Genomic DNA, 23,983 nt, shown 5'->3' with positions numbered 1-23,983 from the left:
TTTATTGTTACTGACGGGGTATAGAAACATAAGTAGATCTGTGATTTAAAAACATCATTCATTGTCTCTGTGTTCTGAATATGTTCTTATGAATGGATTATAAACTGGGTTTTATGTAATTGTCTTTGTAAACTTGTCTGCTCGTTTGTTTTCCAGTTTTCACACACTCTTAATGTCAGTGTTAAGGTGTTAAAACTGACTCAGGGTGGTGGGTGGTGCGTCCTCTGCAGTCCACCTATCAGAGCTGGTAGTTTATTAGTTATTGTGACAATTAATATACTAAAAATCAGCCTCACAATCTGTATTTTCTTTTATTTTTTTTACCAAACTATAATTTCTATTCTTTCAAATGAGCGGAGCCACCCCATAACTGCAGTATGTTAGTTCATCTGTTATCAATGATTAGGATTGTATCTGATAACTATTAGCTAATAATCAACCAACGTGTTCCACATTCACTTAATTCATCATAAATTGAAGCAGCAGAAAGTAACTAGAGGCATTTTCTCAAATAATGTACTTGATTATTATTATTATTATTAGGTACTTGTACTTTGAATACTTTAATTTTCTGCTACATTCTACATGTACTTTACTTCACCACATACAGTATATTTAACATTAAATGCTTTCAGTAATGTAACATATATAACATTGGAGGAGCAATTATGACACATGTTTGATACTTCAAGTAAAATGTACTAATAACGCTTGCAATTAAGTATTTTTACACTGTGGTTTTGCTACTTTTACTTAAATAAGGGATCTGAGTACTTCCTCCTGTAATCTGGGGACATTTCTACTTTTGCTTCAGATCCTCCAACTGTATCTGTTGCGAGTATAACTACGTCTTTGCTTGGACAAATGGTCGTATTGTGAAAGAAAGTTCATGACACACAGGGAAAAAATCAATAGAAATTTATTTTCTTACTTATCAAAAATATCTGCAACACATTTGCATAGATGGACACAAAATAGCTTACATGATTGTTTCATGTGATTTCAACAATGAGAAGAGTTAGGAGGAGGAAGAGGAGGAGGAGGAGGAGTTACTTTCCCAAACAACGTGTGTGACACCTTGTTTTAACCTCTATAAACACAAACTGAAGTGTAAATGTAAATAAATGCAGATCCCGGTTTATGTGAAATGTGTTTCAGTGGAAAAGGAGTTGATGTTGACATTAAGATATAACTGTTCGATTATTTTCTCTACATCCAAATAGATAGTTTACTCCTTATAAATTAAAACATAACAATAAATATTCCAAATATATTACTTCTCGGTTTGTTAAATACTTTTCAAATATTTTCTTCAGAACCAATCATGTCACACACAAAAAAGGGAAAACTCTGTGTGGTTAATAACTATTTTTTAACTTAAATGCTATAATGCTCCTCTATCACAAATAAAATGGAAATGAAAAGCAAGAAATAAACACAAATGTCTTCAGAAACGACTTCTCGGCTTCTCAAAAGAACTTCTTCACAGATCAGTAAAGCACACGGATTGACTCCTGTGTGTTTTGTTCTGCCGGAGTCGGCAGGCAGGAAGTTTTTCTGGGTGCTGCATCACATTTTCACACCGACAGTATCCCAGAAATGAATCCTTCGACTTCTCCTATTGTAACTTTGTGTCTTTCCAAAGCAACTGCTCCAAAAAACATCCCTTCTTCTTGCAAGTTGGAAATCCACAAAAAACTTCCAAAAGGTTTCCACCAGGAGGCTCCTAATCCAACATTCCCGGTCGTGCGCGACTTCTTCCGGCTGACCGGGTGTTCAGCGGGTGGCTTGCTGTTGCTGCTCCTGGATCAGTTGGCATACTGTCTGTAAAAGGCAACCTTGACGCGCTCTATCTGGTGACACAGTTTGATGGCGGGGCCGAGCTTCAGGTCCATGCACTCCTGTACGGTGGGCAGAGTCAGCAACAGCAGCGCCTGACCGTCGATGTCCTGCACAGGAAGAAGGAGCAAACACATATTTAAAGAGAGAAGAAGAGTTTTTTTTTAGCTTTTTACTTGTATTTTTCAGCTTAAACTTTTCCTTACTCCTTTTTTTTTTTTGAGGAGGTAATTTTACAGATTAAGGTAATTTACAGATTGTTTTATGTCCTTACGCATCCAAGAATTGATGTTCATGCTGCAAAAAGATGCCATTTACTGCAGTTTATAGAAACCTATTTGGTAAAGCCTAGGAGATGTTTCTGGTCATAAAAAGTAATGAGAATAAAAAAGTGGGGGAAAAAAATGCAAATTAGCCTCTGAAGAATAAAAAACAAGCAGATGTGGTTTTTTTAAATCCAAATTTCACCCAAATCTATTGCATTATTGATTTTAATAATCAAAGTTCCCACAGTTTTAATGTCTTTATCAAACAAACATGAAAGTAATAAACCCTAACCATCGTGGGGCTCATTTGACGTCAGGCGCTGAAGAAATATCTAATCAATATATCATACATATCATAGTGGTGACTGACCTCCTGATGTCTGAGCTGTAACAACACACACATTTGGATCAGAGAGAGTAAATGTACCTCTTTCTCACTTAAGAGAAGATCTGAACAATTGAAAAGGAGTTCTTTGCGAAGTGATTTCACATTTTGTCGGGTCAGGCTGCTTGAGGGTTAAGATTTAGGATTAAGATTAGAGTCAGGTTTAGGTTGGGGAGACAGTTTGGGTTAGGCATGTTGTTGTGATGGTAAGGTGGTGAGGAATGCCAATAAGCGTCCTCACGACTAAGTGTGTGTGTGTGTGTGTGTGTGTGTGTGTGTATACCTGCTCCTGGAAGATGTTGGCCAGAGACGCACAGTCAGTAGAGTTGATAAACTGAACGACTTCGTCTACGCTCCACTCCAGAGGATTTCTGTCCAAAACCAGCTGACCCTCCTCCTCCTCCACCTGACACACACACACACACACACACACACTGTAAATCATAGTGTACATTCACTGTTAATGTGACCACATGTCTCCATGTAACCTTCTTCACTTAGTTTTGGGCCGTAGTGGCTTTTTTGTTGTGGTTAAAATATGCGTTGGCAAAGTATTTGGGCAGATATGTTACAGGGTCAGAGTTACGTAGTATAATGTAATATAGCAAACAAAATAAGAGCCAAAAACCAACCAGACGCCTCCCAGAAGTCACAGATTTGAATGATAAATGTATTATTATTGTATTGTATGTTCTTGCCAATGACCAAATCACTTGATTGATGTCGTCGCTTGTTACTGACCACTGTGAGGGCTGAACCTCCATCAGTGTGCCGTCTCTCCGTCTGCACCTGTATGTCTTGTCCTTTGGCCGGCTGGTACTTGTTGTTGTTCTGGTTGAAGGCCGACAGCGAGCGCGTCGACCTCCTGCGGCGTTCGGGGGCGTCCTGGCTTCCCGCGGTGTTGCCCACGCTGAAGGCCCGGCGCAGGGCGGCGGCCCGGCGAGGGCGGCTGCTGGTCACCTCAACCGAGGAGGCGTCGGTGTGGTCCTCGCGTGGCTCCGAGCTGGTGCCTTCACTGCCCGACTGCAACGCCATGTCTTCATCCTCCTCTCCCTCGTCACTGTCCTGAAGGAGGAGGAGAGGCTCAGAGTCAGAGAGGGGAGGTGCAGGCATCCGTTCATGTGCTGATTTTTATTTATTTAGCAACCCACTGAAATTGATCTGTCATGAATTATATGAGACTTTCAAACTTATATTTTAGATATACTATCGCCATCATGAACCAGTTTCACATTAGGAGACAGACGCACATATTTAGACACTTTTCAGTATTTTAAATCAGTTTTAAATCATCAATCACATCACAATTGGGCGTCAGCATCTTCTTACTGTAAGTTTGGCCAGTTGCTATAAGAATCAGCTGTTTCTTGCCCCACGAACGAACGTTTCTGCAATATGTTGTTTAAATCTTTTGTTATAAAATGTTTGATAAAAGACAAAGAGTTCAAATGAAGGTCAAACCCGAGCACTCTGCAGCTCCTCGGTGTCTCACACAGGAGGAGACATTTGAGCCGGACAGAAACAAGAGGTGAGACAAGTCTGAAGTTCCTTGAGAGTGACGTTAGGCGTGACTCATGTTGTCCTCGGTTTCACGTTTCCACGTTAGGTCAGGGATCGATGGTTTAGATAGGAGTTAGATACGTTTGCTACTGAGGGTTCTGATAGCCGGATCCAACCCAGACTCTTTAATCTTCGCTAGAGTCTCTTATCGAATCCTCACCGTCTTTTTTTACGGTAAAGAGAAATGTACAAAACATTCAAGTAGTTATTTAGCAAAACAGCAAATATATTCCTGGAAATACTAATATTTGAGTTGAGGTGTTTATTAAATATGAAGTTTATGATTCATAACTCTCTCAAAATTGATGAAAGCTGAACCTAAATGCATTGATATGGATTTATTAAACTAATTTGATGCTTATTTCTGATTCAATCAACGTCATTTTCAAGCAAAAGTCGCAAACATGACCTGGTTGTTTGCTGCTTTTTATAATATGTTTAGGTTTAAAACAGCTAAACAACTAATGACTATTTTCTTGATCGAGTAATCTACCGATTCTTTTCTTGATTAATTGTTTGTTGAGTCTAGAAAATGGCAGAAAATGGCAAAAAGTTTCCCACAGCAAGGGGAACCCCAAAATATTCAGTTTGCAATGAATAAAAATACTTACACTGGAGGAGCAGGAACAAGCTAATCTTTGGGAATGCTTGCTGGAAAAATGACTCAGATGAATAGTTTAATATTTGTTTCATATATTGATATTTGTTCATCAGCTAATCGACTTATTGTTTCAGCTCTACAAGACAAGGGAAATAATCTGCAGGTGACTCAGCTCAGTCACTTAATATTTCTGCCAACCAGTCTGACCAGTAAACAGTCCACACTTCACACATAAAACCCAAACCTGAGGGCCTTTCACTGGAGCGACCAAGATGTAAATTAAGACGAGTGAGTAAACTAAAGTCTAAGCTAAATGAAAACTCACTTCCTGCCTGTGACGCTCCCGCTCCACCTTCTTCCTGCCTCCGTCACATGTAGGGATGTTTATATTTACACGCTCGATCACGACTGCACGCTCGGCATCCGCCTGTTGCGTGAGCCGCCGCCGACAGGACGCCAGTTAACGCACAATATAAGAGAGGAAGAGGAGAGCCGAGGCGGAAGGTGAAGAAGAGGAGTGTGACCTGACCTGCGGTGAGCCAGCAGGAGTGTAGTCCACAGCAGACGAGCGTCTCTTCTTCTGCACAAAGATAGCTTTCCTCTTCTTCCTGCGGCGCGTCGGCTTGGCCAGGTCTCCCTCTGCCGCCTCCTCGCCTCCCATCGGCTTGGACAGCTTCCTCTTCTTCCCATAGTAATAGGCTGCGGACGCACAGCAGATGTCGAAAACAATACACCCAAAACAAATCTTAGCCGCTCATCAGAGGGAATTATACACCCGAGCTTTGATTCAGGTCCTCTCCATAGCTGTGGTGGAGGAAGTGATGCGTTTAATTACAGACACTCACTGTATTTGGTTTTTGTCTGAACCGAGCAGTTCTCCGGGCACTTGTCGGTGACGAGGACGGGGCTGAAGAGGTTCGGGCAGCACTGCAGCTTCACGCACACCTTGCGGCAGAAGTCCGGGATCTGGTCTGCGAGGCGGACTATCCGGATGGTGGAGCGATAGGTTTTCCCTTTATATCTGGGAGAAAAGACAGAGGGAGCAGGGGAGGGGGGAGGGGATGTCGTGACATTGTCAGCCCGTGATTACACTTTTATTTATGAGAACAAAGCATAATTAAACTGTGATCCATCAAAGCTCTGGACAGTGAACGATGATTGTCTGCGCAGTAATGATGTGACAGTGGGCCGTTCTGTGAATCCAGATCGTCTAGTCGATGAGGGCCGTACAGCAGCAGCAATCTCCCCTCTAATGGCTAAGGTTAGGAAAGGTGAGCTGGTCTGAGGACAAATCTGACCTGCGGCCTGATGAAGTCGGTCAGCGCTCGACTGAACCTGAACCAGTGACCTCTTAAGAACTTCAAAACAGACACAAATTAAAGCTGAGATTATATTTAAATCCTCAATAAGATTTGGTCCTAAAAAGGTCAGTTTTTATTTATTTTTATTTTTTCAGGTTTTAAATAAGGTTTTAATAAACAAGAAAGAGAAAGAATAAAGCAAACACTGAGCTAAGTTTCCCTCTGTTGAAAATAAATAACTATATAAGACATTTTACACATTAAGAACGGTGTATGAGTTGGCACAAACGTGTAAAAAAATAAATTAAAGGTCACCAAATATTCCAAATGGCTTTAAAATTGTAAAAATGTCGGATTAAAAACACGTCATTTAACCTGATGATTCCTGGTTTAAGGTACATAAATATTACATTTTCTTACTACAACCATATCCAGCATTAAAAGGATTGGCTCGTTTTTCAAGTCTGTCTTAAGTAACAATAGTCAGACGCCGATGTGAACACAGAAACAGGTTTTTCTTGCTTTGATTATTTTATCCTGTTTATACTCCCTCATGCGCTTTCAATCTAAGTGATGAGGGACAAATATGTATTTCAAAGTTTATTAGAAGCTTCAGCAATCTACGTAAGTCAGATCAAGTCTTTTTAGTACAAAATCTATTAAAACAGACCCATGTCCAAAACCCAAAGATATTAAGTTTTACAGTGATTTAAAAACAGTGACAAGAATCAAATCATCACTTTTGAGAAGTGGAAAATGTTTGAAACAAGTTTAATAGGTGATCAGAATAATTTCTGTTGATTAACTGAGTTACTTTGTGTTGAAACTGAAGTTTCCGCTGTTGGTTAATTGAACTGAACTGTGTACTGAAGCAGAGTCAGACATGACTTGGCTCTCTGGGCAGAAAATTAAAAGCAACTCTCTTTGTCGAGTTGTCAAAACGTTCATGCATGAGTGTGGTCACTGTGCTCTGCAGCCCGCCACAGGTGACTCACTGGAACCCACGACTGGCCAACTCCTTCTCGTCTCAGCCAGAAAAACGGGGCAGTTTTTTGATTAGAAAACACTGAGCGTGCAGCCCGAAGCTGTGGAATAATTTGGCTCCGTGCAGCCGGCAGTGGAAGAAAATGCAGACCTCATACAAACCACTGCAGCAACAAAGAATAACATTAAAGATTCAGTGCAGGGGTGCGAAATGGACTCGTAGGGACAGAGAGGAAGGCTCGTCTGTGAGGCCTGCTGCTGGTGGATGATAGTCGGATGTTTTACGGTTCACAATACATTAATCCTATTTTGGTGAACGATCTCCTGCACTTCTTTGTATTTTGGTTTCCTCACTTGGCTTTGAGGGTCTCCTCTTGGCAGTCCCAGCTCTGATCCTCCAGCTCCTGCAGCTCCTTCAGGACTCGCCCGGGCTTGTAGGCGGCGTTGATCAGCATGCTCAGCAGCTGGAGGCAAAAAGAAAAAGAGTTCAGATTAAGAAAAAAAAACAAGAAGAAGAAGAAACTGAGAAATTCTCAGGAAGAATCAGAGTAGCCGCTCAAACATGATGGAACAAAACCAAAAAAGACAAACACAGATCACACCAGTCTTTACTCATCGTGGACGCTCACACACACACACACACACACGGTCTCTGGAGAAATTAACAGGCTGTTTTGCTAAGCGGTAGTGGCGGTGTGTATGTGTAAACAAACTTGACTGACAGCTCCTCACATTAAAATGAAGGCACTGCTGGGAAACTGCAGGTGGTTAACAAGACATCGCTGTCTCGCCCTCCATCTTTCACCTCCTCCCTCTTTCAATCTCTGTCGCCCCTCCTCTCCCTTTGAAAGTGTGTAACTCTTTGATTAAACCTGCTCCTCTCCGTGTCCCCCCACCGCTCCTGACATGAGCCCACCTCTTTGAGGACCAGCGTGCATTTTCCGGGCCCGACGGCCTGCGGCAGCTCAGCGATGCGTCCCTTGTTGAGGTACGGCCCCGAGAAACAGCGGTGGTTGACGAAAATCTTGGAGCAGCAGTATCGGCCGTTAGCTGATCCTGGGACAGAGGACGGACCATAAACGGGAACGTTAACCAGCATGGAAACAAAAAGGGCAAACATGGCTCAGGTCAATAATCACCTCTTTAAAAAACAAAACAAATATTAAACAAGGAAGTACTTTAACAACATATCACATACAACAAATACTGTATGAAGAGTGGTTTGTAGGGTCTGAGATCTATGAGTAAAATTTAATCTTCAGTTATTTGGACTGAAGATTCAGGCTTTGGTGTGCACTTTAGTGTCAGCTCAGCACTTCTCAGACGGACTACACACTAAAAGGCCACATAGGTTAAACTACATCGCTGACTACTACATTTGGAAAAATAACTTCACACTGTACAAAGAAGTTTTTCTATTTATTCTATTAATCTAATCTTGGACAGCAGAGGGTTGAGCAGGCTTTCGTCGCCTGATCTGTGCAGTCTTGGTGCAGAATATAGTTTAGAGGTCAGTGTTTAAAAGTTTAAAAGGCCCTTAGACACACAACCACAACAACTTGTTGTAAAAACATTTCACTGAATATGAATGAATGTGACTGCAGACCAGATATATCTATACAGTCCCAGGATACGCAGCCTGTTGACAGTTTACTCTTTAAATATTAATTACTAAACATGCAACAATCACAGTTAAAGTTTGGACTAAAACATATTTAGGTGTTATTTAAAAAGACACTAATCTGCTTCGTCAGGACTGTGTGGGTGTGTTTTGATCAGATTTCACTGACAGCTAACGAGCGAACAAGCCCACAGCTGCCGTCGGAGTTTGATTCAAATCCTGACTTTTGCAAAGAAATGTGTGGGTGGGGTCACCTTCTTCCAACTGAGCCTCACCCACTCCAACCCAGTAAGAAGAAAAACAAAAAATATAGAAATGGGAAATAACCAGAACTATTACTGATTTGGCAGAAAAGTGTCTTCATTGTTCTGAGTAAGAAGCTGATTGAGAAAAAACAGGTTTTTGTCCTTTTAATGTACAAACTGTACGTTTCATTGCTGTTATATTCTTGTATATCAGTAGCATGTGACCCCTAAACATTTCGCCACACAGGTGAGGCAAACTGGGCCGAGAGTCGCCCCCCCCCCCCCAGAGATTAATTAGGGTCGACAGAACAATGCTGCTCTCCGCCCTTCCTGCAGCCCCTCACTACCGCCGGCACCTGGAACCACACCGCCAGGGGTGAATAGTAATTAGGTGAGGTGATTAATATGCATGAGCGAGTGGGTGGTTTTTAAACAGGGAACTTGGAAAAGAGGGCAAGGGTCTGCTGGAAACAACGCTGAGCCCACACCGCCCTCTTTGTGCTCGAACATACATGTTGTTTACATCCAGATCCACCGCACACACAAAACTGGATCTTCCAGGATCTGTTTAAAAAAAAAAAGCTTCCAAAAATACACCTAACTTTGCTTTTTACACGGGCCTTGTGTTGCAAATCTTTAATATATTTTACATTTACTGAAGTCTTGGGATGCGGTGCCACTGGCTGCTGCGGCTTAATTGCGGCAAACAGACCAGATAGTTTCAAACAAAACCCAAATAATCTCCGTTATCTTACACACTTATTTGGAAGAGACGAGGCACAAAGAACATGCTGAAGCACCCGCTAAAGGTCAGAGTCATTACAGATGTTTACAGCAGGTGAAAATGTCAGCGTGTACCTTCGTTTTCACCTCTAAATAAATGGTTTAACATGATGTGTTTAACCTGAAGGCTGTGTGGTTGGCTGCCACACGCACTTAGTTGTAAAGTTGTGTCTCAATTTGAAAACCAGAAAATGGACGAAACTGCAAGAATAAGACTCAAGTTGTAAAGTTGACACTGGTTTTAGATTTCTGGCTCCATGTTGTTGTTGTTGTTGTGGGCGTAGTTTTCTTGTTCCAGCTGATAACTGGCCAAATACAGTCCTAGTAGAGCTCCAGTAAAATCTGAGACATGTTTCAGCTCTCTAATGCTTTAGTGATATTTCCTCTGCAGCAGCACATTTGTGTATACTTTCTATAGTATATTGTGTTGTGAGAGTTCTCTAAAGAGGAAGTGAGACTCAGCGTAGCTGCTCTTTGTGTTCTTTAATTATCTTTTGAATGGAACCACGAACACACAACATTATTCTGTCACCAGGCTCTCCCTCGACCTTCATCACCTCCGTGTAGACGACACAGAGTTACGGCGCCGCCTCTTTCAGACATTCACCTCGTTACAGGAATGAGCCGGCAGCTTCACTTTCACGTGGAAGCCACGGCGGCGAACTTACTCGGCTGGACCGTTTAACATTTCTGCGACATTTCCAAGATGGCGCTAGTTTGTGTTGGATGTTTGTCTCTTTTAAGGAGGACTGTAACACATTCAGCACTTAATTATTATGAAGGCCAAACTTTTTAATAATGTGTGTGTAAGTTCCCTGTTCGTGTGCCCACAACAGGATCTAACATGAGGCAGATCCTATTGACGCTAGCATTGATAATCAAAACAAGACTTAGAATCGGTAGTATCAATACTTCAGGTATTGATCTGCCCAATCTCGATCAGCACTCCCTCTCTATTAGTTTTGATGGCAGCTGCATGAATGAATAAATGAATATCCAGAGTTTTACATGCAGGACAGTCCCAACTTAACCTCTTGTCATTCAATACTTACTAATACTAACCCTAACCCTTGTGTGAGCAATAAATGATGAATTTATGAATGGTTGTTAATGAAGTCCATCATTGATGCAGCCTGTGAGAGAACATTTCACAGAACATTTACCTCGTGTGCACGTAAAAAGCCATCACTTTAACAGATAAATGAAGCCATCAATGTTCCATATTCCATGTCTGAAAAGGACTTATAATGAAGATGAGACTCTTAAAACACAAAGTAAATACTGAGCATCACAAAGTGTTTTCGAGTGTAGAGCGGGCCTCCCCCTCCGCTCTCATCACAGCAGCTCATTAGCATTAATTACTGGAGATAAATCATGTGTAACGTGGCTTTTGATTACCTGGATCCATGGCGATGGGCTGGCAGTAGTTGACGGGCGTCGTCTCTACCGGCTGGGACGGAGCCAACCTGCAGGAAAAGGCAATCAATACAGTCAAACTAATCAATGAAATCATCCAGACAGGAAACAACAGAGCAACCGAATGATCGCTCGTTTAACCGATCGATCTTCACCACAGCTGCTACAGTTTCCCTCAGATTTAGAAGCAGGTTAGAGAGCAGCAGGGGGGGGGTTATTGATGAAAGGATTCCCCTGAAGGTGAGAAACGGGATTTGTGGTTAGATGAGAGAGCTGACAAAGTGCAGCTGAAGACCTCATATTTCTGCTGCTCTCCGACCGCCATTTCCACCTCGCACTCCCGGGGCTGCGTTTGCCAGCCGACGGGGTGTCGTTTGTCAGCAAAATCAATCAGCGCCCCAGAAAGGCAATTTCTGCTCTAAAAAGCCACTCTTTCAATTAATGGCTTTGGAGTGACAGAAAAGGGAGAAAAGCCTCGAGGGTTTTCTGAGGAAATCTTTATTTTTTTTTGGCTCTCAGGTAGAAAGACAGAAAACAAAGGGGAACAGACGGCTGTTAGGCTGCAGTGACAGATACTAATAATCGTTTGCTCTATAAAATGTCAGAAAATACTGAAAAAGGCCTGTGACAATTTCCCATAGACCAAGTTTATGTCTTCAAATGTCTTGTTTTGTCCCAGAACCTTCATGTTTTTAGTTTACAGTGAACTTTTAGACTACAGGCTTAGACTTAGTCTAGAAGTTTTGACCTCTAAACCTCTGACCCTCTGTCACATCGTCTCATGTTCCACTCTCAATACATCTTTGAGGCCCAAAGAGATAAAATGAAACCAAAGATCGGAGATAAGAATTAAAATTTGTGTAGCAGAACTTTGTTTTTGCAAATCTTCACAATTGAGAAGCTGAGAGAATATTTGGCATTTTTGCTTGAAAAATGACAACCAATTAATTGATTATCAAAAGTGCTAGTTGCCGATTCTTTTCCTGTCGAGTGATTAATCGATTCATTGGCTACTTATTTCAGCTCTAATACCTACAAAATAATTTAACAATCAAAAAAATAAATTGTGTAGGTCAGTGGTAAAGCCAGGGACGCCTGATAATGATACCTTTAAGTCATTATTACAGTTTTTAATTGATCTTTTAAATGAATCCTTTGCCCAACATGTAAATGTTATTATTTATAAATATTACGAGCTTGCAAAACTCACATTTTAGGGCATCATCAATTCTAGTTTTCTACTTTAGTAGCTGCTTCTGGCAAATAATGCATAATTAACATTTTTATGGTTTAATAAGGAAGTTCAGAACACTTGATTAAAGTTGGGAGATTTTGTTGAATAGTGAATAGAAATATCAACACTGACACTGATGTTTTACTTGAGATTTATACGCACAACTATTCAACCTGAAATCCTCCCTACGACTTCTGGATGTAGCACAGAAACATAACTCTTACCCTCTGAAATTAACTGTATTTGGCAAAGCAAGTTAGTAATTTAAATGTGTAAATTGTGTTGAGTTGATTCACATTTTTCTTTAATCTGTCGTCTGCATATCGTCTGGCTAATAAAACAGATGCTGGCTTGAAAAAGGGACCAGATTTCGGCTCTCTATTGAATATCAGCTTAAAACAGCTTCAGCTCCAAAATATATCAGCATCAGCCTTCAAAAGGCCGTCAGTCAAACTCCACCTGGGATGAGTGTTGATAGATAAATGTCTGTCTTACTGTTTCTCTGGCTGGACCACCGCTATCTTCTTCTGCTTCTGGCCTGCAGAGAAACAGAGTCTGCATTAAGCTGTCACTCCCAAGTAAATAGGTGTAGATTTTGTGTGTGTGTGTGTGTGTGTGTGTACATACAGACAGGTTTGAGTGGAGGGGTCAGAGGGTAAGCATTGGCCTCGCACCAGCCGACAGGGAAGATGTCCATGGACTCGACGTCCACGATACACTCTGACAGGGGCTTCGCTACACCTGGAGACAGGTAGACAGCAGAGAGAGAGGAGGGGTGAAGGCGCTGTCACACACACACACACACACACCAACACACTGTTTTTTCTGAGACACAGCAGGAGTCCTATGACACTTAATCCTCCGACACTTAATCCTTCCTACACACACACACACGTATGTACCTTCCAGTCGGAGCCACAGCAGGCGTCCTCTGACCTGTGTGATCTGAGCCACACACACCTCCGCTGGCCGGTGAGGGTTCACCGCCTCCAGCCACATGTCCTTGGCAAAGCCTCTGTTCTGCCATGTCTGAACACACACACACACACACACACACATGCACAGGTGGAGGAGGGTAAAGGACAGAGAGAGACAGAGACAGAGAGAGTTTATTTAACATTTAGGACAATGATCTAACCTAAAGCTGGACTCAAACTACAAGATATTCCAACTGATTTAACCCTGATTTCCTTGAAGGCTGTTATACATGGTGCAGTAGCAGAGTACACGGCGCCACAAGGGTCAAATAAAATCGCAATCTGTGTCAGATATTATAATCGAATTAATAATAGATCTGTAAAATATAACACATCAGACTCTGTTGCGTGTCCCTGGTGTTGGCACAGTTCACCAGGCTTCACCAAGGTGGAGAAATTCAACGCAAGACATTAGGAAATATTAGAAAAAAGGAACTAAACATGTTGTAAATAGAAAACAAAATGTCATCATCCTTCTGCACCGCTCGCCTGTTTTAAAAATGCAGCAGCAATTATTATGTTTTCTTGTACTTTTTCATGTGTTTTCTGATTGGTTAGTTTTGTAGAAATGGGTCGTAGTACGCGGCAACATTTGGTCTTAAATCTGCTTCCCAGAGCTGCGGAGACAGTTTGGTTGGTCTTTATCGGAGGTGGGAAAGAACAAAACAACCCTTTAGTCCTGATCCCTGAGGCCTTTTCTCTGGTGAAACCCAAACATGGAGGTAGAACGCTCAAGATGAAGCGTGAAGCTCGTCTTTGTGCAGTTAGTAAGTTTGGGAGTGAGACTTATTCTTTGGTGCTTTCCAACGGAAAACACACATGGAAATATCTTGTTCAGAATATCTTGTGGGTGTGCAGGATCTTTAGTTCTCCCTTGGTGACATTTTTAACAACCTCCAAACAGTTGACAGCGCTAATTATCAGGACCAAGCACGTCTGGTCTAGATGAAAATCAGGACTTTCCCCCCCCGAGTCTTACGTCAGGGAAGCAGGCGTCAGGGGCCGCTTCTGTCCCGCTCTGCTTCAGGTAGTCGGCCCAGTCGAAGTCCTGGCCCTCGTAGCCCGGGGGCCGATCCAGACCCACCCCGTTCTTCAGACAGCACTGGACGGGCAGGATGCCCGGTGAGTTGGCGTGACACACCACAAAGCGCGGCTTAGTGTCAAGGGAGAGGTCATCCAGCGTGACCTGGAAGTAGACCTCATTGTAGACCTGAGGAGGAGACAGATTTTAATCAACTGATCTTCAGTTTATTGTTAAAGGGGCGCTTGCTTTGGGAAGTCAGATGGTATGGAGGTGCATCTTGGGAAATGTAGGATCCAGTGTTTTTCAACCTCTTTAATCTGAGTCACGTATGTCCCCCAACTTTATGGAAGTGCAGTACTAAAGTGCTGGAGGACCCCTTTAAGTCTAGTATGGAAGCAAACAAGGGCCATAACAATCGAATAAATAATAAAATAGAATAATATTCAATTTTTAAAGCCAGTAAATACCTTGAAACATTTTGAATACTTACTACTTAATATTGAAAGACAATCATCAGCTGAATTCATGTTTTCATGAAAATTAAAATAGAATATTTTAAGGTGCCTGTGGGGTTTTTTGAAATAGTATTTTTTGGAAAACACATCAACATACACTTCCTCATTTTGATATAGCACCCGTCATCTACCAAACTTCCCTATTTGTGTTTGAAAATCAGAATGTCACAATCTTTTCGAAACATCTGCAGTGAGCTGGGATAAAATTAGGGTTCCTATTTTTATTTTTAAACTACTGGATACTGGAACAAAATATTGATAACTGGCAGCTTCATTTGGATGTCACACAGTGAGTTTCCTTGTATCATTACGTGACATATAACACACGTAACTCTACCTATTTAAGTCTCTACAAATACAGCACAGTAACATGTTCAATCCTAATTTACAGTAGGAAACACAGAAACAATGACGTGATATCCCTACATGTGAAAACAGAAGTCAGCTTTAATGCGACACATATGAGATAAAAGAACAAAAAGGAACAAGGCTACCTTCTTGGCAGAAACACGTGAAGAATCCAAAGCCACATTAATAAAGGCAGCAGAGGAATGCTCGAGGGAGGAGTCTGCTTCATGTATTTCTTTTCTTTTCAGATAAGACATTGTTTTCAGCGTGACTCACCTTGGTGACAGAAACAGGGCAGATCTGGAGCTGCTCCCGCGGAGAAACCATCTCCAGCTTCATCCCCGTCTTGAAGGAGTGCTTAGGCAGGTCTACATGGTCCTGACACAGTAAAGTCAACACTTTTAGACAAATGTGCTCCACTTTTTTGTTAATGCACACACATGCAAGACAATGTAGGTCACGCAAACCCTGCTGGGTGGGCATGTAATGAACGAGGCAAAGGATTATTCCCTCTGTAGTAGTTAATGAAAAGGTGGATGAAGCATCATCTCTGGGTGGTGGTGATCATTAGACCAAAATAAATAGGAATTCTTGCTTTTTTTGTGTCTAGTGCTGTGACGTCTTTTATTCCTGGGATTTGATGATGAGGTTTGCCTCTCTGGAATTAGTTTGTTTGATCAGCCCCCGCATGCAAACACCCGGTTCTTCTTCTGTTATGCGAATACCCACCACTTCCTGTATGACGTACATTTTTGTTTTGTTTCAGGAAAGACGTACGGTAACAGACGGCGGGTGTGTCGACAGTTCGGGCTGCGCGATTTTGAAGGAAATGAAAAAATAATGATTTAACAATTTTCTCCAAAGATTCTTGTGGGAACCGTTTTTAAAATAAAACCAAACGTTGCTTTTGTAATCTCGCTTGGTTTGCTTGTCAGGTTTGGTGAAGCAGTGTGTGTTTTGTTTAACGAGACTTGTTTCTGTTGTTCTAGTTCAGGAGTGTTTGTTTTTGGATCTCCTTTCTAATGCAAATGATGGCAGAAGAGCCTTGTATGAATGAAAGTGCATAAGAGCACAATTTGAAAGAGGGATTTTAATTGTTGAAGCCGAAAAACATGAAAACAGCATGATGTATTACTGAACACTTAATCCTTATACAACTTAAATCAGTTCAATCATGATTTACCCTGTGACGCTTTAAGTTTCCTAGATATAACTTCGTAATTTGGAGGTAATTATGGGGGGGGGGGGGCGTTCAGTTGGTACAGATCCAGTTAATTGCTTGTGCAACTGAGAGTCTATTAGTGCACAGCAGGTTAGCTGAACATACAAAAATTTACCTTCAAACAAGTCTACAATTCAACATACAGCCTAGGAGATATTTACTTGGGTTTAAATGGAGCTTTTCCTTCAAGAACGTTCCGATTTTACTCATAATTGGTACCAAATTACATAATTCTTTCAAGGAAATTACAGAACAGTAAACTATTGCGTTCACTTATTATCTCAGTTTCATATCATAAATCAGACGCAGACAATAGAGGTGATGGTAGCAACAGAGCAGCTCATCTCACCCTGGTGGTCCTGCAGTCTGGCTCTGAGCCAACACACACACACACACACACACTGTGTGGAGAGCAGAAGTGTGTGTGCGTGTGTGTGTGTGCGTGTGTGTGTGTGTGTGTGAACTACAGCAACTCACCTTGAACACCTCGAGCGGCAGCGGACTCTTCTGTCCGTTGAGTCGAGCGTCCTCCAGAGCCTCCTGCCAGTCAGGGGCGCTCTTCAGAGACCGGAGTCCTGCAGAGGAAAGATGAAAAGTTCATCCTGTCTCACTGACACCTTAAGAGGGGTGTTCAAATACATGAAGTCAACGTTTTTTAACTGCTGACATGATGGGAATACCTTGTGTAAACCGGCAATTGTTACGGATCAATTTTAGTTATCAAGATTTTAATGACGACTCTTACTGTGCTATTACTTTAAGTTACATTAACTCCTGATTTTCCCTTTAAATTTATACTTAAATCTCTTTAAATTTACAAAAAAACACTGACATTATTCAACATTTAATCTGGATCTGTTTGGTGCTAACACACTGCATTGTTGTTTTTTTAAGTCCTCCAATATTAAATCTATTTGAGTTTTGACTCTTCGGTCGGACAAAATAAACAATCTGAAGATGCCGCCTTGGATTTTTATAGACCAAACTATTAGGAGATTAATCAAGAAAATACAAAGCAGGTTAATTTATAATAAACATAGCTGCAGCCCTGATTTAAAGATAATATCACCACTTAATGTTGGGTTAGTTTCAGTGGAAGAATATTTGTATTGGCTTTCAGAAACAATAGCATTTCTAATAAATCACTAAATAAAAACAAGATAAAATGGCTCATTAAGTATCATTGTGTTTCTCACACACTGTAATTAAGTTGTGGCAAAATCAAAGCTCCCCCTGCAGCAGTTTCAGGCCGACAGTAAATGAAAAGGTGTGAGCAGATCAGAGGATCACCTGTGGGCGGTTCTAAGGTGAGACGGTTCTCCAGAGCCCAGCCGAGCGGGCGGAGCCTGACATCCAGGTAGAACAGCCAGGTGTCCTGAGCCTGATGGTCGTCAGACAGGCCGGCGTAGCGGAGACGGAGCCTCCCTCCGACGTTCTGGATCACTCGGACGGGCCAGTACAGCAAGGGGTCTGAGACGTCCTGAAGCTCCAAGACCGAGTCCTCGACGATCAGATCCACGGTGTTCTTACCTCTCAGAGGCTGAGAGAGACGCATAGGGAGAGTTTTCATTCATTCTAAAATGTCTTGGACACAGAGATCATCTCATTGGTTCACTGGTTAAGTCAAACCTCAGAGGGCGGAGCCTCTGTTATTCTTTACAGTACGAGCCGTGGAAACAAAAGAGGAAGTTGAGGTTATACAGCCTGAATAATAAAGCTATTAGCCGAGCTAATAGCTTTATTCTCCTGGTTCAACCGCACCAGACCACACAGATATCCAGGTGTGGATATCTTACTTGCTTAGAGAAAGTATTAGTAGTAAGTAGTTATGAAAATGTTTCAGTCTACAGACGATCAGTTTTAAAGATGCAGGTTTTCTTTTTTGCACCCTTTTTTAAGCGCTTTCTTTTTGCATCAGTGGGTCTTTTCTTTCTGGTGTGTGCTATTCTGTGCTTGTTCAGTTATATATAAACAGCCAGATTGGTATCAATATTGTCATGTGACCCTCCGCCGCCTCGGTTGCTGAGGGGTTAAAGGGCCCTTCATGAACCCAAGTGTCCTTTGTTGCATGTCACTCCCCATCTCTCTCATCTTCCTGCTGCCCGTTTTCACGAAATGCCCACAATGTTTCAGTCAGATAGTGACTTAGGTCATAACAGTCAGTTGTGCTGCATATTACAGTGAACTAAAAATGAAAAACATCCCTTTTATTGCAGGAAGGATTCACACAGAGTCTAAAAAAACAACCAAGTCATGTCCAAAATGTGCCTCTGCTGCATCCTATTTAGCATTTTACAACAACAACTACAAAAAAAAAGCATATTCAGTGAGGAGAAATCACACTGTTAAAATTTGATTTGAGTTGTTTTAGAATTGTAGAAAATAAGATTGTTGATTCGTACGTATTTGATGAGATAATGTCAACGTGAAGACACTCACCCCCTCCAGCAGGTTGGCCGGTGCCGTCCTGGAGCCGGTCAGGTCCTGAACGAGGAACTCTGTCCAGTCGCTGTATTTCTCCTTGATGGCTGCAAAGAGACAAAAAAGAAAAAAGAAAAAGAAAAAAAGGACAGAGCCGAGACTGAGAAACACACAGACAATCAAAGTGTGGAAAGTGAGCACGCTGTTGTGTTTGTGTGTTGCAGTGGAGTCACCAGAGAACTGCATGCATGAGTAAGTGCATGCATATACACACACAAACACACAGCATTTTACTAAACAAGTTGTTCACGGCAGATACTGTTTTTTTTATGTGATGTGAAGGGCTTTAACAATGAATGTCTCAGAGTTTGATCATTTTTATGCAAAAGAAAGTGAGAAAAAATTAAATATTCAGTGTTTTTTTCCCCCTGGAAAAGCCTTGATGGCTTCATTCACACAGCAAAAATTAATGCTCAATTCTGATTTATGGCTGGGATCCGATATATTTTTAGGTTTTCGTATGCAAAAGAAAAGTAAGAAAAGACGTCACATCTGGCAGGTTTCTGCAGAAGTAAACACATCAAAATGAAAAACACTGACTGATGTCGTGTTGAACGGTGTCATTTAAATGATAATGTGCAGAATAACAGCTGCTACAAAATAAAACAAAGCTAAAACTTTTATTTATGGCTCTTTGTGGAGCAGTAGTGGCTATTTCGGTGCAGAGATGCGAGATCAGTGGTGGGAACAGAAACAGGTTTCATTCAGAATTTCAGATATCAAAAGGTCATCAGGTGACGTGTAACTTCCTCTGCGAGCAGTAAATGGTGCATGAATTCAAAATGACTGTTGAGGCGGAGGTCACGCTGCCACAACAATTAGGTTTTGTGTCAAGACCACATATGACAGCAGCCCCCCCATCAGAATTTAAAAATGTCAGATTCAGGTCGACATTAAAGAACAAAAACATACGTTACATACCTACAGTAGATGACTAAGATTAGCAGAACTAAAATGTATTCATGTTAGGGCTTTCCTCACATTTGTCATGAAATCTGAAAAGGTGTTTCTAACATTTTGTCCACCCCATTTATATCAGAGGGTAGGTTAAATATCAGAAACACCTCTCTGTATAATGCAATACAGTTCAACTACAAACAGTTGAATCAACACGTCTAAAAACTGTTTCAACAAATACTGAACATTACAGCCCTCATAAACGTTGGATTTATAGCAGGACTGTTGTATTAGTTTGAGCCAGACGTACCTAATAAACTGGCAACTGAGTGCAAGTTGTACCACTTATGGGCATGTCCTCTGCAGTCGGTCTCAATCTGCTCTTTTAAAAGAATCTTTACGGCTCATAATCAGAAAAACTGTCACAAGTCACAAAAATGAGGCCTTGAAACCTGATTTGAACTTGGACACTGTGCGACTTGACTCCCTTTAACTTATCTGTAACTTAAATATCTCCGCCTTGTCGCGCATATATCTAATCTTATATCTAAGTTCTCAAGTTAAATTCTGGAAAAATAAACAAGACAGACCCTTTGCAATGAAGCTGACCTGGTCTCAGTTAACATATTGTAGCTTCCAGAGACCTGAAAGGCTGAAGACTTGAGACTTGGTCTTACGACTTGACCTATAATATAATAATAGATAGAGTTTTTGTCCCTGAGGCAGCCTGGTGTGCAGTCGATACACGTTGCTGTGTCCTAATATTTTGTGGACAGAAACGTTTAACCTTGTGGGAACCAGCTTTTCGTCTCCGCACAGGAGGTGAATCCCCACAGTGTGACCAGTTTGAGCAGATTTGTGTCCCTACAATGTGACCAAGAACACACACATGCTCGGTGGACCCCGGCCTCATGCTAAAAAGGCCAAGCAGATTTGCATGGGGACATGTGGTTATTGTCTGCTTCCTGTTTCCCACAGTGCAACAGAGTTATATAATTCCTGCGTTCGTGTATCTTTTCATTTGCCTCCTGATATCAGCCTCCTGTTTATCCCTCCTCCCCCCCAAAAAACACAGAGCTTACATTCCAAGGAATTCAGGGAAGATGCTGAGCGGCCTTCAGTGTCCTGCATATTTTTCCTGTTAGTCACAAAAAAACAACCTCCGCTAACTCCGACACTTGTTGCAGTCACTGAAACGTTGCCAAATGAGTCACAGTTACAGAATGACTACAACTCGCTGTGTGAACGGACATTCCCTGCAGCAGCAATTAGCATCAAGCTGAAGTGAAAGGGAAATGTAGTCCTGAAACATCCTGCACGTAATGAAAATAGGTTCTGAATTTAGGTTGTGTGATGTGGTTTTATAAGAGCTAACATTGTTTTTGTTCTGTTTTATTTGGTGGGTGTAAACTTCCACTGTAAAGAGAGCACGTTCGTCTATTTACCATCAAGATCTTATTTGTATTTTTTTTGGCATTTCCAAGTCTTCAGTAAACAGCTGGAAAACAAAAAACAAAACATAAACTACAAGCTTTTTTTTTATAAGCAAAAGTGGGCATTTTAAAAAGTTTATATCACTAGAGGACAAGTTTAAATAATGAAAAAAAAGATGTTTATTTCACAACAGTATTTTAAAGTAGTTCTCAACTGAGATGTTTAAAAGGGTTTTTTTTGCTCCTGCTGCATATCTCCTACTTTAGAACTCGTTACCACACTCACTTTTATTTTGACATTTTTATGCTTTCAGTGCTTGCCATTCAGAGGACACTTCAGCTACTTTCAGTGACAACACTTCAACTGATTACAGTTGCTTTTAACACTTTAAAGTGTGCTTCAAATGAAGTGCTTGTCACCGCGTCCTGCAGTTTCAGATTCTGACAGACAACCAGCTGATTGGCCAGAGATGAAAGTAGGCAGGAAATGATTCAAACTATTTCTCCCACTTTTTCTTGTGTACAAATGTCTGCACCGAGAATGCCTTCGAGGAGAGGCCGTCCTATTATCTAAGTGTTGCATTTACCAAAGCAAATAAAACATTAGAGGCCTTATCTCTCTAGTAATTAATCATGAGAAAAGATCTCACCGCTGTCAAAATAAAGAATTTGCTGTGGCAATAAACAGGTCCAAGTTGTTACACCTGTTACTGGATGTTGTAATTATGACACACAGAAGTTATAATTACCAGATAAGATGGCGCAACGTGCTTCCATAATTATCCATATTTGTACAATTAATGACGTCCCCGCAAATGTTTACTGGATGGCTAGTGCGAGTGATGTAACCACTGCAGATTACAGATCTATTACACATCAACATATTCCCACAAGCCTTCTCTCTCTCTCAATATGTAAACATTTAACATTTACATTAACGTTTTCAAGCTCTAAATATTAACATATAAGGAGAAGACTGTCAAACATCCCCACTAACTTCAACATTGTGTGGTTCTTTAGTTTGTTTTGGAAAAGAGCTTTAAAACGTTCTTATTATAGTTAGTATAATCCCTTTTTAAATCAGAGGTTTGAGTAAATATAGCCGACAGTTAACTCCGCAGAGGCTGCTCAGGATTTTAAATACATAATTGACTTATGAGACCAAATCAATAAATCCTCCAGAGGCTCCGGACTCCAGGAGTCAAGTCAAATCAACAACTGTGGAATTTGCTGGCGAATAAATCAAATTGTTTTCCCGAGAAGGTGAGTGTGAACGGCGAACGCCTCTGCGACCTGGACCCTCTGAACGCCTGTTTAATAATAGTGTTTTTTCCTGTGAGACTGTTTTCTTCCATTGCTGCTGCTGCTGCTGCTGCTGGACTTTGTAAGTGCACACACACACAAACACACACACACAAACACACACACACTGTATACACACTCCTCTGTTGATCTCGGGTGTGCAGAAATAGATAAACTATTTTTACAGATCCTGCCGAGATTAGTCATGAAGCCATTTAGAGCTCAGCCGAATGGTAGCAGCAGAAGCTAAAACATGCAAACTTCCACCTCCCCCCCCTCCTCTCTCACTCCTTTTCTTACCTTCTCCCCCCTTTTCCCTCCCACAGCTTGCAGTTTCATTATACTGTAGTGCTTTTTTTTTTTATATAAATAATGATCTATTTTTCTTCATTTCCATCCCAAAGGCAGCAGACATGTAGAGGTGAAAGCCTGACTTTCACATAACAATAAGTGCATAATTAACCTTGAGGGAGGAGATCCTCAAAACACCCCCCCCCTCTTCCCTGATACCACTACACTATCCCTCCCCCTCTCCTCTCCCTCCTTCTCCCAGAGGCCCAGGCTGCAGCAAAGCTGGCTGGAGTCTCCAAGCAAATATCTGGCATAAAAAAAACAAATATAAATTTACATGTATGAAACTTGATATTTGCATATTCTGCCAGCTCCTCTTCCCGATAAACAACCCCGGCTCTGTGCACGAGGCTTATTCAAAAGCTTTGCTTCAGACAATCAGTGTTATAATTAAAGAAGAAAAATCGTCTCTGTGTTTTCAGCCACGATCACAGCAGTGCAACAGATTCTAATCAGAGTTAATGGGAGCAAATTACGCTCGATTCCCCCTCTGTCTTATCCAGTCATTATGCGCTGGCATGGAGATGAACAGCCCCGAACGCAACAAGGGTAGAAAGCCAAGTCAGTTCAAACAATTACCTACTTCCACTTTAACTGATGGGCTTTCCAAATAGGCTATGAGCATAATGACTGCGGCACGCTGGCGCATGTGAAATGTCACACGGCGCAATTTGTGTGTTTATTGGGAGACGTTTCGCCGTTGTGTTTGGCTGAATTATACCCGGTACAGTTTCAGGCGCCATATTGTTAACATTTTTATAGCCCCGTTCATGACAGGGCAGGGGATGTTAGAGCAATTTGTGTAAATACGAATTACCGTAGTGATGTGTTTGTGGTAAGTAGCTAAAGAGGCCCACGGGAACACATAGTGAAGATGTGTGTGTGGGTATTATTGTGTGTGTGTGTGTGTTTTGACTGCCTTTGATTCTGTTCTCCATTCATGAGAAACCTACTCAAGTGGCATACTACTGAAAAATGAATGAATAAATGAAGCCTAATTAAATCACACCGAAAGGAAAACGCACGCACTCGTTATAATATCTACAAACACAGTCACATTGTGAGGTTGTGCAAATCTAGAGGTTACAGCGGGACGGGTTTGAAATGTGACCCAAACTAGAGCGGCCTGTCACACTGACTGACTGACCACCTTCATTTAGCTGTTAATAAGGTGTTGTGTCTTACTATACTGACGCTA

The 23,983-nt window shown here is 41.5% G+C and overlaps 1 protein-coding gene across 1 annotated transcript in view; it reads right to left on the bottom strand.

Moving 5' to 3' along the window:
- Positions 1-903: 903 nt before the first annotated feature.
- Positions 904-23,983, bottom strand: part of sfmbt2 (Scm like with four mbt domains 2) — a 43,902-nt gene continuing 20,822 nt past the window's right edge. Inside the window, exons 5-20 of the mRNA XM_070928889.1 lie at positions 18,761-18,849; positions 17,612-17,861; positions 16,799-16,896; positions 15,376-15,477; positions 14,192-14,422; positions 13,138-13,264; positions 12,863-12,976; positions 12,731-12,773; positions 10,984-11,051; positions 7,853-7,992; positions 7,291-7,400; positions 5,497-5,672; positions 5,181-5,350; positions 3,232-3,555; positions 2,774-2,896; positions 904-1,949 (exon numbers count right to left, since the gene is read on the bottom strand). Coding sequence (XP_070784990.1) covers positions 1,809-1,949; positions 2,774-2,896; positions 3,232-3,555; positions 5,181-5,350; positions 5,497-5,672; positions 7,291-7,400; positions 7,853-7,992; positions 10,984-11,051; positions 12,731-12,773; positions 12,863-12,976; positions 13,138-13,264; positions 14,192-14,422; positions 15,376-15,477; positions 16,799-16,896; positions 17,612-17,861; positions 18,761-18,849 — 2,306 coding nt within the window. The 3' untranslated portion in view covers positions 904-1,808. The remainder of the gene's footprint in view (positions 1,950-2,773; positions 2,897-3,231; positions 3,556-5,180; positions 5,351-5,496; positions 5,673-7,290; positions 7,401-7,852; positions 7,993-10,983; positions 11,052-12,730; positions 12,774-12,862; positions 12,977-13,137; positions 13,265-14,191; positions 14,423-15,375; positions 15,478-16,798; positions 16,897-17,611; positions 17,862-18,760; positions 18,850-23,983) is intronic.

Source organism: Enoplosus armatus, chromosome 22, assembly GCF_043641665.1.
Source record: "Enoplosus armatus isolate fEnoArm2 chromosome 22, fEnoArm2.hap1, whole genome shotgun sequence".
Taxonomy (NCBI): Eukaryota; Metazoa; Chordata; class Actinopteri; order Centrarchiformes; family Enoplosidae; genus Enoplosus; species Enoplosus armatus.
The sequence above is the reverse complement of the archived record's forward strand: the minus strand, read 5'-3'. Positions and strand labels throughout refer to the sequence as shown.